The 15,055-nt window shown below is 40.9% G+C and overlaps 1 protein-coding gene across 5 annotated transcripts in view; it reads right to left on the bottom strand.

Moving 5' to 3' along the window:
* Positions 1 to 15,055, bottom strand: part of SEC24A (SEC24 homolog A, COPII coat complex component) — a 40,299-nt gene that overhangs the window by 18,015 nt on the left and 7,229 nt on the right. For 2 of the 5 annotated variants that reach the window (XM_061617137.1, XM_061617139.1), the window contains exons 2-7: positions 14,195 to 14,716; positions 12,042 to 12,209; positions 8,070 to 8,150; positions 7,013 to 7,164; positions 3,264 to 3,436; positions 1,350 to 1,452 (exon numbers count right to left, since the gene is read on the bottom strand). In XM_061617137.1, the coding sequence (XP_061473121.1) occupies positions 1,350 to 1,452; positions 3,264 to 3,436; positions 7,013 to 7,164; positions 8,070 to 8,150; positions 12,042 to 12,209; positions 14,195 to 14,716 (1,199 nt within the window). The remainder of the gene's footprint in view (positions 1 to 1,349; positions 1,453 to 3,263; positions 3,437 to 7,012; positions 7,165 to 8,069; positions 8,151 to 12,041; positions 12,210 to 14,194; positions 14,717 to 15,055) is intronic. The other 3 variants (XM_061617138.1, XM_061617140.1, XM_061617141.1) reach the window with 2 other exon arrangements.

Genomic DNA, 15,055 nt, shown 5'->3' with positions numbered 1-15,055 from the left:
CAGCACAGACAAGATTAGCAAGAAAATTTCATCTTAGGTGGCAACTAATGCACAAAGAAAAGTTCATTGTCACAGTGAAATGGAAGCAAAAAAAATACTTGGGATTTCATCCAATGGCACAAGGTTGCTCGTCTCAAAGAACTTGTGCTCCCTCTGCATTCCAGTGTGCACATACATCCATCTCCTGCAAAGGGTTAGAGAACTCCCAGAGCAGAGAAGAACATAAGAACAACCTGCTGGATCCGGCCAGTGGCCCATCTAGTCCAGCATCTTATTCTCCCAGTGGCCAATCAGAAGTCCGTAAGATTTGGAGGACTGCAGGAGGGAGAGGCAAGTTCCACTGGGCAAGCAAAAGCAGTTCCACTCATGTGATGACTTTGCTGGATATAACCCTCTGTATATTCACAACACACCCACCACTAACGAACTTTCAACAGAAAGTGCTGTTTGGATTTGGCCACTAACCCACTTGACAGCATATGCTTATCCTGTAAGTAACATATACTCCAAGGTCACATTGAAGTGTACATTTACATAAAAAGGGAACCCATTATAGGAAAATCAGGTAGAATAGCTGTCTACAATTATAACAACTGATGCCACAATTATTTCCCACTAGGATCAAGTAGTTATTCCCCAGCCTAGAAACCATCTACTTATTTGCAAATAGCAACCTTCATAGCAGGTTAAAATAAGAGAAAGGCAGATTTTGAAGGTGCACCTTCTTTGGTTTCAAAATTAGCAGCTACAGTGCCCAGTAAACACGACACCATATAGATTTTGAAGGCTTCAGTATATCTTGAACAATCCACAAAGTTACTATCACAAATATATATGATGTTTAAAAGCAGGAAGTTCTCAATTAAGGAAGCTCCTTGCAAGTGGACCTCTGAAATGTCATCTTGTAGGAAATGTTATTTTTCTAGGGCAAGGCTAAGAAGCATTTACATTGGCTGCACTCATGATCTTTGAAAACAATGATTTGGTGAATTGGGAGCACACTACTAGTTTGCCCTGCACATAAAGCCTAATTCCTTACTTCCTGTTTTGAATCAAACCACAGATTGCAATGATATCCAAACTAGCAAGCTGTGGCTTTGAGTGATATTGCGAAAAGAAGATGAATCCTGATTTGCAAATTCTTATTTGTAGGGATTGCCCAAACAAATTAAGCTCTGTGCGCGAGAGGAGAAACGGGGGGGGGGGGGAGAGGAGATGTACATGCATAGTTCTCACTTGCAGTGCTCCAGATATTGTTTGGAGGAAAATCTGAATGCGGTCACTGAGGGAGTTGCCTTATTTTGAAAGCCAACACCTCAATATTCAAAGCTTCACATAGTATATCATACCGATAGGTCTTTGAAAGGATGAAGCATCAGCCCCAAAGGAAGTTTGGCTTTGTTCAGTAAGGCCTGAGTTTGAGGAATGTTTGTCAAGGTACATCGGAACAACCTACATGAGGGACAAAGGTTGAAGGTCACTATTAATTGCATGCATCGCTCCTTCCTGATCTGGATAGATATAGTTTGCCTTATATCCCTCTCTTGCGTAATGTTTCAGTCAAGTAATAAACTCAGATTTGGTTTTATACTATATGACAACTACTAACAAATGCAAAACCAAATAGAGCTTATAGTACCCCAGAAGAAAACCACAGGGACACTGTAAAGTAGGTAGGTTGTATTGCTCTCTTTACTACAAAGTCTACTTGAAAAACAATCTCAGGCTAATCTCTTGTACTAAATTTTTGACAAGCCCTCAACAACAGACAGACACAAGGTCAATTGAACAGCTACTTCCTTCCAGCATAGTTAAAGGGCCAATCAACACATTACATTTACCATGTAAAAGCCATGCAGCACAGCTTGTGCGCATTAAGCATAAACAATCACAACTGGCAAACTCCTGATCTATCATGCCAGAGGAGTATTAGATAAAGTAGAGGTGTCCTGCCCTCCATGGCCCTGCTGGCCTCTGCCATCAGGGGAGCCCATCTTTGGGGAAACCATGCTGGCACTGATAAGGGGCATCTTCTCTCCCCCTCCTTCAATCTTCTGCCTTAGCCAGTGCAAGTACTGCGGCTGTGATGCAGTGCTGCAGTCAGCACTGTACTCTAGCCCCATGGTATTGGCCAGGGGGTAGGTTCGCAGTCTAGCTTCTTGAACATCTTTCAAGAAGTTAGAAAAACTGTTTGCCACAGTTACATGGAGTGACTCACCTTTGCCAGACTGCCTGGCAGCAGCTTTTTGATACCAATTAGCAGGCAACTAGCCTGTTTTGTCTGACTTGTTATAGGAATAGACACTACTATTATTATTACTGTCAAAAGAACCTTCTATGTACCTTACCCATTAAAAGAAAAATCAATTTAATATTTTCTTTAGATTTTTTCATATTTACTTTTATCATTCTCTATTATAGCACACTAGAGAAAAAAATCTTTAAAATAAGTATCTTCATCAAGTAAGGAACAAAAGTTTGGAAAGCCTTGAGCTGCGGAATCACAAAAGCTATAGACTCATCAGTGCATATTTAAGGAAGACATTCTTTCATGCTTCTGAAGTGAAAAACAACCCACCACAAAGCCACTGCAAGAAAAGTTTTCACTGAAGCTTTTCACTCCTTCACAGCTGACTCCCTATAGTTTAAGTGAACCGAGGACTAACGCAGGGCCAGTGACACCTTGTCTGAGTAGCGCCACTTCATTTCTGTCCTGTGCACTGCCTCCTGCGGCTGGAGGAGCTACTGAGAAGTACTCCATGGTACAGTTTGTGCACCACTGGACACACTACGCAGACCAGGGACTGAAAAGTACAGATGCAGACACTCCATTTAGAGGCAGCAATTCACAGGGCACACCTCTTTACACATTATAGCTACGATGTGGAGCATTAACCAAGTGGCAAATGTATAATCAGTAGATCAGACCTTCACTGAGTCAAATGAGAACTGCAGTGGGGGTCCACTTCTGTTGGCACATGGGGGGTGTCAGCTGGCCAGCCGCGTATTTGTCACAGGATTTTGTCATTGTTTCCTGGTTCTTGGAAACTGAGACCATGCATGTAGGGTGCTGGAGGGAACAGGCGAGGAAAAAGAAGCTCAGCTGCATGCAGAGAAGCCCCTTGTGCCAGCTGAGTTGCAGTGTTGGATACAGCCCAATGCCTTTTTAAAAAAGAAACAAGCCCACAAGTACTTTCAAGACACATGGAATTAAGAAGACACCCCCCTCCCCAACAAATAAATAAATCCTAAATTAGTCTTACTCTGGATTACAGTTGAGCTTCTGGATATCTTCATGCAAGTTGGGAATGGGTGGCTGCAAGGGGGTTGCAGGGAGAATATTTCTCTCTTGAAGAAGGTTGATGGGTCTTAATCCTTCTGGTTGAAGACTCAGTCCACCCATAGATGCAGCTAAGGGATTTGTTCCTAAGCACGGCTAATGAAAACAAAATTGAAAGGTTAGCATCCAGAATCCAATCATAGGGAGGGTCTCGTTGAATAAATACTATGTATGTACATAGGCCACTTGTACTAGAGTATATTGACCAGTGTTTGAATTTGCCTGACATGCTGTTTGCACCAAGAGTTAACCTAGACATAAAAGGTATCATTTATGTTTGTACTCAGAAGAATTTTCATTTCAGTCATTACTCCTTTATGATGTTGTTATACCAATGTTTGATTATCGGTTATTAGAAAAGAATGTAGGAAACAATGGTGAAATATGAATGAATTATGTATTTTTTTCAAAGTAATAATCAATCTTATTGGCTTTAAATCCATCTGTAGAATATGTCACAGAATCACAGTAAGGGTGGGATGGTGGAATCCACTCCAGGGAAAGAATACAAAACTTCCAATATTTGAGTCCCATGCACTCCATTATGTCTGTGCTAGCAAAAAGCATTAGGTAGCATTATTATTTCTGCTAAGACTGTCTTATTCAACATCAACTTCATTTGTCAACTGCTGTTAAAATATGCTTCATACCTTTACGCAGAGTGTTATGGATGGTGTCAAAGGTATCTACTGTGGTCAGTGCTTCCATATATTCTCTTGAATCTTACATGACATTTAAATGAACTGGTACTGTCATATACATACAGCTTGGGACCAGGATACCTGAAAGACCATCTTACCCCTTATATACCCAGTCGATCACTGCACTCTGCAGGTGAGGGACTCCCGCAGATACCATCTTATCAGGAGGTTCGTTCCGCACAACATGGGAAATGGACCTTTAGTGTGGCAGCACCTACTCTGTGGAATTCCTTCCCCTTAAATATTAGACAGGCGTCATCTCTGTTATCTTTTCGGTGCCTATTGAAGACTTTCCTCTTTCAACAAGCCTTTTAGATTGAGACCTATCCCAGTCTGCATCTGTGTTGGAATTGCTTTTTAGTATGTTCTTAAACTTTCTTTTAAAAAATGTATTTAATCATAAAAGATGTTTTCATAGCTTTTTTTAAGTAACATTTTTAAATGTTTTGTTTTAATGTATTTTAAAGTTAGTTTTTATGATGTTTTAATGTTTTTAGTGCTTTTGTTTGCCGTCCTGGGCTCCTGCTGGGAGGAAGGGTGGGATATAAATCAATAATAATAATAACAACAATAACAATAACAACAACAATAATAATACAGTTTTATGATGTGCTGAGCCAAATGTTCCACTCAGCTTAGTGTCTGCTTTCTGGGATGGGAGGGGACAAAAACACTTCCCTAAACTGGGGGGGATGGATTTTCAGGAGGGGTATAGGATAGTACTGACTGTTTTTTACAAGCTGGTTTGAGGGCTTCCCCCTCTCCTCGCCCTGCAAATTTAAAAAGCCAAGCTGCTCAGCCGCAAGCCGGCTGCCATGTACTTTGAAATGGAACCACTAATGTCCCTGAGAAGGATGCTACATGGTGATATGGCATCACCATCAAGGACATAATGGGGGGCGGGGGAACCAGACATATTTCCCCCATACATTGTCGCTGGTAATGATGCTATGTCACTACATAGTATCCTTTCCAGAAACATTTGTGACCCTATTTCAAAGCAGATGGCCTGTTGCTGAGCGCACATCTTGACAATGTAAACTTCAGGGTGAGAGGAGAAGCCCTAAGACCACCTTGGAAACAGAAGTACTACATGCACATCCCTACTACAAGTCAAATAACTTTTCGGCGCCTCATCCATCACCACGTTATCTCATTTCTCCCTACCACCACCTGTATTCAGAAGAAGGCCATGACAAAGGGGGACCTTTGCCCAGCCCCAGTTTTATGACACAACAGTGCAGACCTTGGTGAAAACAGAGAAGGCCAAATTAAGTGCAACACTCTGCAAAGGCTGTTGAAAAATGGAAAAGGAATGAAAAGCAGTATTCTTCTTCATAAAAAAGGACTAAGATAAATCAAATTTTTTAGTCAGCCAATGGTACAAGCCATTTACTCTGCTCATTTTCACTCATGTCCCTCTAATGCAACCTCTTCCCTTCAATGCTATGTTTGGCTGGTGCTAAGGAAGTGGCTAGTAATTTATACCCGACTCCTTCCAGAGATACAAATCATTGTTGTGCTGCTGTCTATATAATTTGGAAACAAATGCCTCTATTACCCTTGAACTGTTCAATTTGTTATATTACGGTTAGCAATATACTTTTATCATTTAAGCATACAGGCATGCCTTTTCATCAAGATACCTTAATGCTTCATTTACATGTACCGTACAGCAAAAGGGTACTTCAAGAAAAAAATTAACTCACCATACACAACATAGGGATGTGTTCAACTATGTCCTACTCAGAGTAGAGCCATTGAAATTAAATGAACCTAAGTTAGTCGTGTCTATTAACTTCAATGGATCTTCAATGAGTAAGACTTGCACATCACCCATGTTTTTTAATAATTAGCATGCTCTGAGGTTCAGTTGGGCAGAGACAAAATTCCTTAGAGGCCCTACTCTTTGGAATGTTTATAGTTCCAAATATGGGACAGTATGGACTCAGTAATGGCTCAGGAAAGTTACAATATATGCTTAAAATTTGATTTGCAGAGCCACTATGAGACAGGCTATCCAAAGGTCACTTTGCAAGCTTTGCAACTCAGCAGCAATTTGAACTCTGCCTTACACAGCCAAAACCAACTCTTATCTACTACACTCACAAGACTTTGTATAGCAAACAGGTCAGCAGTCATTTGCACTGAAGTTATCATCTTCCCCATTTCACAGACTTGACAACAGTCTTGAGTCCTCACTCAGCCAAGCAGCTATCAGCATTTACAATGGCTTCATTTTCAATTTGACCAAGAGCAAGCCTTTGTTCTCCACACCCAATGCTATTTTTATGCAGTCTAATTATCATTTTGGTAGACTACTACAACCTCCTCTTTGCTGAATTTCTCCTCTCATTTATCCAGAATGCTCCAGCTAGGCTCATCATTCTGTCACTATGGACACAATCATCCCTCTTTCACAACTTCCTGTCATGCATCTCCAAGCTTCTATGTCTTATTTTTAAGCTCCCTACCATATTACATCCTTACACTCATCCCTTACAACTCTCACAGAAACAAATTCTTGCTATACCTCCTCCATCTCCTCCTAGTCTTACAACTTGTGTCAAGTTGGCCTCAAACAACCGTCTGTCCCCCTCAAGAGCCACTTACTCATGGTGCTGAAGCACTGACCAACAGCTGCAACTGCAGCTGACAGATGATAGTTCATCGCTAATAAACATGGAATTTGTTACAGCAAGATATCCTGAAAGTAACACTGCTAATCAAGAAGTTGTAAAGAATATACTCAAATGTCTTTCAAAACCATGTCATCAGTCAGGACAGATATTGGATTCATTCGAGCTCCATGGACCATGGAAGATTGACTACAAAGTCAACAAACCCTTTATAGAAATGCATTAGTATCCTTTCCACCAAATAGTGCTCAAAGAAGGCCAAAAGTTAATGAACTCCCAAGACAGCTTACATAGTTAAGCCAACATATTAGTAAGATTCTTAAAAGGTTTACCTGAGGGAACTGTTGTGGTCCACCTGGATACTGCATTCTTGGTCCTCCAGATGGAGATGCATTCTGGTAGCCTAGTGGTAGAGTGGGATAAGCACTCCCAACATGTCTATTCGTCTTAGGATTCTGAGGGGCAGAAGCGGTGTGTGCACTTGCTAAAAGAAGAATGTATTTATTAAAAAGCAAGAAATAATATTAGTATACCAGTCCTATGAAAGTAGAACTTGGTTGCAATCCTTAATTTTTTTATTTATAGCACCACCAGTATTCATGGTGCTTTAAACATTTTTAGAAACTCTAACTCAGTAACAGGGAGATGTTGCTGGACTACAATTTCCATCAGTCCCAGCAAGAAAGGCCAGTGGTAAGAGATGATGGAGGGTTTTAGTCCAGCAACATCTGGCCACAGATTCCAAGCTAACCAGACTTCAGCCTCTTGCTCCAGAACGTTTTAAAGTTTTTTACCCAAAGGCTCATCTGTCACAGCATGGCAGGGATACTGAATAGGCAAGTGTGCTTTGGCTCAGAATATCTGTGAAACAGTTAACTCCCCATATATTTACGTTTAAGCAATGGAACAGGCATTTTACTGAAGCCACTATCACGAAGTGGCAATAAGATCATAGAATCACAGAATAGCAGAGTTGGGAGGGGGCCTATAAGGCCATCAAGTCTAACCCCCTACTCAATGCAGGAATCCAAATCAAAGCATTCCCAACAGATGGCTGTCCAGCTGCCTCTTAAATGCCTCCAGTGTCGGAGAGTCCACTACCTCTCTAGGTAATTGGTTCCACTGTCGTATGGCTCTAACAGTTAGGAAGTTTTTCCTGATGTTCAGTCGAAATCTGGCTTCCTGAAACTTGAGCCCATTATTCCGTGTCCTGCACTCTGAGATGAGCGAGAAGAGATCACGGCCCTCCCCTGTGTGACAACCTTTCATGTACTTGAAGAGTGCTATCTTATCTCCCCTCAGTCTTCTCTTCTCCAGGCTAAACATGCCCAGTTCTTTCAGTCTCTCCTCATAGGGCTTTGTTTCAAAATTGAAGAAAGAATGTCTTACCCAAGAAGCCACCTCCTTCTATTGTATCGTAATTGTTCTGGACCAACAATCCATCACTGGCAGTGGATGCAACATCACCTGCTAAGAAAGTCATCTGTTAAAAGCAAAGGCTTAAATCCAGTAGTTGCGTGGTTCTTCCTTATTGGCAGTTCACCATTAAAAACAATTTTGTATGATATAGGAAATTAATGTTTTGCATACTGATCCTGTGCCCAGAATACAAAGCATTGCTACAAAATAATTCCCGTTATGGACAGATTTTCTCAGTCTTGAAAATAATTCTTCAGTTGCCCTACATGACAATTCTCCCAAATCAAACAGTGCAATATCTATAATTCATCAAGCCAGCTTTCTGTAGCATCCTTAATGATGAGAGAAGTTACTTGGTGGTGAAGGTCACCTTTCAAAGACTCTGTCCAAACTTGTTTTTTTTGGCAGAGAAACATGTTTATACAGAAATACATACCCTGATAAAATTGGTGGATACCCCTTGGCCTCTGTCCCATAGGAGGGCAGACGTAACATTAATAATAATCCTACAAATCCAGTGTAGGTGGGTTTTGGCACTTTTTAAACAACACAGAGTTTAAGTCAGATGGTAAGAGATGGCTAGTTACGAGAAACAAAGCTGCTTAAAAATATTTGAACACACGCAGCCAAGATTTCATTATTCCGGCCTATTCTGAAGACAAAAGATGGTCTTTTCTACCTGCCATATCCCTTTGATCAGACTGGCTTAATATATTACAAATGTAATGCTTGAACCAGATGAGCATTTCTTATTTTAGAAGAATAAGAATGAATTAAAAGTTATGGACAAATACTACCACTTCAAGTTTGTAACAAATCAATACAATCTTGTGAATGATAACTCAGAATTAAGTCCTACTGCACTCAATAGCTCCCTAGTAACTATTTAGGTTTTCAGACTGCCTCCTAATTTCCTTCCACACAAGATTATTGTAATGCATCAGGCACAATATTCAAGTTATAACATTAAAGATATAACAAGAACTGAAAGAGGGTAGAGCACGGTTGTGGACAATGTTAAAAGTAAATACAAGACACCCAAACCCTGATTTCTGCCAAAACCTTTCTCCAATGCCATTTGGAAAGGTTCCCTTACCCACAAGAGCAGATCCTTCAGGGGACAAGGAAGCCCCACTGCATGTGGAACTCTGCTTGCACTTCTCTGGATCTAACCCAATGTCTAGCTCCCCTCTAGTCTTCCTACTGTTGCAAGCTATTATACTTTTTAAACAACAAAAGACCAGTTCAGAATTAAAGATATTGCTGGTTTAAAAACAATTTTTAATCTGACAATACACTCACTATTCCATTAAAATTGAAACATTTGAAATATGTATGAAGGAGCATTTTGAAAGCTACCATGCCAACTCAGTCCTAATGACTATAAGGAAAATATTCAGTGCCGTGAAAAAGTATTTGCACTGTCTGATTTTCTGCATTGTTGCATATTTTTGGCACTGAATGTTGTCAGATCTTGAACCAAAACCTAATATTAGAGAAAAGGGAGCCTGAGTGAACAAGCAACACAAAATTTTGATACTTATTTCATGTATTTATTAAAGAAAATTAAGCAACATCCAATGCCCCCATGCGAAAAAGTATTTGCCCCCTTAGACTCAAAACCTGGTTATGCCACCTTTAGTAGCAATGACTGCAAACGAACGCTTCCTGTAGTTCCTGATCTGTCTCTCACAGCGCTATGGTGGAATTTTGGCCCACTCCTCCATGCAGAACTGCTTTAACTCAGTGACATTTGTGGGTTTTCGAGCATGTACTGCTCCTTTCAGGTCCTGCCACAACCTATCAATGGGGTTTAGCTCTGGACTTTGACTAGGCCATTCCAAAACTTTAAATTTCTTGTTCTTCAACCATTCTGGTGCAGACTTGCTTGTGTGTTTCAGATCATTGTCTTGCTGCATGACCTAGCTGCGCTTCAGCTTCAGCTGATGGACATTTGGTCTGACATTCGCCTGTAGAATTTTCCAAGACAAAGCAGAATTCATGGTTCCTTCAATGATGGCAAGTCGTCCAGGTGCTGATGCAGCAAGCATCCCCAAACCATGACTCTGCCACCACGCTTGACTGTTGGTATGAGGTTCTTCATGTGGAATGCAGTGTTTGGTTTTTGCCAGATATAACGGGGCCCATGTCACCCAAAAAGTTCCATCTTTGACTCATCTGTCCATAGAACATTGTTCCAGAACTCTTGAGGATCATCCAGGTGCTTTCTGGCAAACTCTAGACAAGCATTCATGTTCTTCTTAGTAAGCAGTGGTTTCCACCTTGCTACTCTGCCATGAATCCCATGTTTGTACAGTCTTTCTGATGGTGGAGTCATGAACACTGACCTTGGTTGTGGTGAGAGAGGCCTGCAGATCCCTGGATGTTGTTCTGGGGTCCTTCGTGACTTCCTGGATGATTTTATGCCTTGGTCTTGGAGGGATTTTGGCAGGATGGCCACTCCTGGGAAGATTCACTACTGTTCCAAACCTTCTCCTTTTGGTCAATATGGCTGTGGTTTGGTGGAGCCCCAGAGCCTTAGAAATGGCTTTGTAACCCTTTCCAGACTGATATGCATCAACAACTGTTTTCCAGAGGTGTTCAGGAATTTATTTTGATCGTGGCATGATATGGCTTTGGAACCTGTGTGCTGGCAACTTCAATCTGATGGCAAGGGCCAAACTTAGTCAGATTTATATTGGGCCAGGCTGGCCCAAAGAAGGCCTGATTGTTTACCAAGATATTCCGACTTCTGGCCCTAATAATCTCTTTCATTGGGTTGAGTTAATAGGGGGGCACTTACTTTTTCACACGGGGCATTGGGTGTTGCCTAACTTTAATAAATAAATGAAATAAGTATCAACATTTTGTGTTGTCTGTTCACTCAGCTTCCCTTTTCTCTAATATTAGGTTTTGGTTCAAGAAAGATCTGACAATATTCAGTGCCAAAAATATGCAACAACACAGAAAATCAGACAGGGGCAAATACTTTTTCATGGCACTGTACACCTCATGGAATGAAGCATCAGTAAGTAGGTGTGTGAGGTTCAATGGCCTGCATTAAAACAGAATCTGGGAAGTACACCTGTGACTGGATTGAAGTCTGCAGAATATGTGTGTGTGTTGCTCCTGATTGACATAGGAAATAACATTAGGATACCAGTAGCAAAAAATTCAGTCTCCCAAGGCCCTCATTAGTTAACTGGAAAGTGGTCATTTTCTAGATAAGTTTCAAAGATCCTCCAGTAGCTGAATCAGAATAATGAAGCCTGATTCTATTCATTTGGGTCTGAATAGAGACAATGATTTCCTGTTCCACTCCAGGTGTTAATTTACTTAGCTATGTTGGCTGTCACCTATTACCTGCTGTTGTGAATGGTCACTGTGCTCATTCTGCATACATTTACGTCAATCTTCCCCAACCTGGTACCACCAAATGTTGTTAACTACAGTCCCAACTACTCACCTGCAGGTCAACAATATCTAGAGGGCATCAGGTTGGGGAAAACTGATTCAAGTTCTAATTGAATTGTTGGAGTGTACTTTTAAAATTTTAATTCCACCTTTTATTTCTCCCCCTCTACAGCAGGGCCCTGCTTTACAGCGATTCGCTAATACAGCGGTCTCAATTAGACTAAAGCCCCACTCATACGGTGCTTGTTCCGCTTTTACAGCGGTTTTCGGGCATTGCGCGCCATTCTATTCAATGGGTTCTACTTTACAGCAGTTTTCGCTTTACAGCGGGGGTCCGGAACGTAAGCCGCCGTATGAGTGGGGCTCTACTGTATTCCTCTGTGTATATACACTTGCCTTTATAAGCTTATTATGGTGCAACAAGACTTGTTTTTTGCCGTTAAACAGACCCACACAATTACCCTACTAATCCTTTAGCAGTAACACAAAACAAATTCACATTTCCTTAACACATGATTAATCCTTTACCTTCTTGTGTAGTTGATGAATTTTGTAAAGCTTGGGATGTAATGCTTGCTGGGGGAGCCGCTGGCGGAGCCAAGGGCCATATAGAGGCTTGACTTCCAATTGGAGCAGTTCCTATTGGAGGTCTAACTGGCGAGTATGTTAGCTGACTACCTGGCAGAGGAACAAAACCTGTAAGAATCACCACAGTATAAAGGCAACATCACTGCTGAAGAATTTTATTTTTGTACAGGACCATGAGGGTTTAATAAAAGTATTTTCTTCTACATGAGAGATATTACAAGTGGCCTTAGTAAAGTTTAAAGCCAAACTTATCCTGCCCCCCTTTTTTCAATGCCACCTGCATATTAATCGAAGGGGTCTGTAAAATGTCAATGACCCAGCCTAGATTGGTGCAGGAATATGCACATGTGCAGAGTTAACGTAAGTCTTCATCAGGCAGAATAGAAAAGGATAATATAATGCATCATTCATGATGCAATCATGCCATACAACATTGCTGGGTCAGGTTGTGGGAGCCCAATTACAGTTTTGATGCTAATTAGCTTGGTGTGAATGCTGTGAAATGTATTGGGTTACCCACGCCACCAGGTTTAGCCCTGTTCATTTTGTTTCATACAAGTGCAGAAGGTAGAACCACATATGGTGTAGCCCCATCCATTTGTCCTGTCCACTATGCCACAGGACACAACATACACCGTACCGTAGCAGAAATAAAACTGCTCTCCCCATCCACCCTTTTCTCTGCTGAGCAACAATGAAGTATCTACCTGTCTGTTACAAGATACACTTTACTGCTGCAAGCACACATCACCAATATAAGTTGCATATCAATAATCAACCAGTGACTGGTTAGTTAGGTGCCCAGTTTTATTCCCATTTAAGGAAAAGCAGCATTAGAAATATTTGCTAGAGCATATTTTTATATCTGAATTGTGTTCCAAGCCTGTGTACTTTGGAAAAGCATTGCTAGAGCAATTGTTCTTTTTGCACCATTCTCTCCACCAAATGCCTTATTTTTCCATGCTGCACAGCTGAGCTGCATACTGCTTAGCCACCAACTAGCTGAAAATACACTAAACCGTAAGTCCCTCTTTAGCCAGTGTTTTTGCAGCAGATTAGTGAGACATTTAATCATTGCTCCTTGCAGCAGTTTTTCCCAGCCTCAAAGGTACATTTGAATGTTGTCAAGTAAATTATGTGCTGTGGATCATAATGGCAACATGTTCAAGACGTACCCCCCAAATAACCATTAACAATATACTGAACAATGGCAGAGTGCTGAGAACATCCCTTTCCACCACACAGGGCCTTTTACCACCAACTGCCCTGTAAGAAGCATCCTGATGAATTGTTTTATTTTAACACTGTGATTTTATTAATATATCTGCTACTTGTAAGCTGTCTTGGAAGGATTTTGTACCCTAAAAGACAGAAAAATATCAGCAGCATAATAATTTGAGACTTGTGCAAGATAACCCTGTGTGCATCTGAACATACGTGAAGACAGAACTGCAGGCTGGAATGAAGATGGTAAAGGTGGCTATAACTTTCAAATAGCTAATTAAACATTCAAAAATTCCAAAACCCTGGAGGTTAAAAATGCTGTGACTTAAGTCCCCCTAAGGTACTCATTCGTTAATCCATTTCAGATACTGTTTATTTATGCAGGCAAACTGCCTTCTATTGGGGAATCAGGGGATTTGGAATCCTTGAATCTTAGTTAACTGAAAGCTGAGCCACTTTTTCTTCTTGATTCCTCAACCATATCTGCATATTTATTAAGACTTTGGAATATAGGATCTTATTGCATACTTCAAATTCCTATGCTACTTTATAAATAAAGCTATATTTATATAACTGCATACATGCCACTGTTGCTCATTATGTTCAAAAGAATTTGTACTACCTTGGTTCCTTGGGGAACTATTACTATTCCACACTGAGTTGATATCTCTTCCTTTTTGCTGTTCTTGCAGTATCTACAGAATGACCAGACTGCACAATAAGATTCATAAGAACCTTTCTTTATTCCTTTTTCAAAATGCATTGTAAGTGTATCATTATTTTAAAAGCTGGACACATGGGATGAGCAATAGTCACGGTTCTTTGCTACTCCAGCTGCAGAAAGATATCGGAAGAATCTCTTTTCTTACCTGGCTTTGTATAGCTGTTTTGAACTGGAGGACCTCCAGCAGAAGAAACATAATTATAGTTCGTTGATGCATTTGTATTCACCGTTGATGACAACAATGGCCGAGTTGCTGCTCCATGAGCAAAATGGTTTGCTTGAGAGCCCATTGTTGGCTGATTCAAAGGAGCGTGCCCATACTGCCAGTTTGAATGTGCTGGGAGATTAACTCCAGAATGAAAGGTACCTGCAGAGCTTGATACAACAACTGAGTTCTGCAATGGAGGAGGCATTTGGGCAACAGGTCCTTGTTGTGCTGTTGCCAGAGAAGCAGATCCAACAGGTGGTCTATTAAGAGTCTGCCCAGGTCCCTGATAATTACTAAACTGTGGAACGTTCTGAGACACACCATAGTTAGAGAGTCCAGAAGATGTATGCAATGGATTTTTTGTTGCCACTTGCTGAGAATACATGCCTGGGACCAAAGAATTGTATCCCTGTCCATCAGATAAGTGTGGTGAATTCATCAATGGGCTTTGCACAGGACCTGGGCAGGGGGGGGAAAAAATCAGTGAATGACTTGCCACTGTGAAATCCTAACATTTCAGGAACAGTAATTAAACAAAATTTGCCTGAATATACAAGTTAAGCAGGGAGAAAAAGCAATAATCTCTTTAAATATGTGCAACTTTTGCCAATCATCTTCACAGTAAGTTCAAAATTACTTAAAAGGCCACCATATAGGTACAGAGAAATCTGCCTTATACCAAGTCAGACCACAGGTCTATCTAGCTAAGTATTGCCTACACTTCATGCAAAGCAAATACTCTATCACTGAACTATGATCCTTGCCTGAATATCATTGCTCATTGCTGGGAATAATTCC

Source organism: Rhineura floridana, chromosome 3 (genome assembly GCF_030035675.1).
Source record: "Rhineura floridana isolate rRhiFlo1 chromosome 3, rRhiFlo1.hap2, whole genome shotgun sequence".
In the NCBI taxonomy this organism is placed as follows: domain Eukaryota; kingdom Metazoa; phylum Chordata; class Lepidosauria; order Squamata; family Rhineuridae; genus Rhineura; species Rhineura floridana.
Note: the sequence above shows the minus strand (reverse complement) of the source record. Positions and strands in the feature narration are given on the sequence as shown.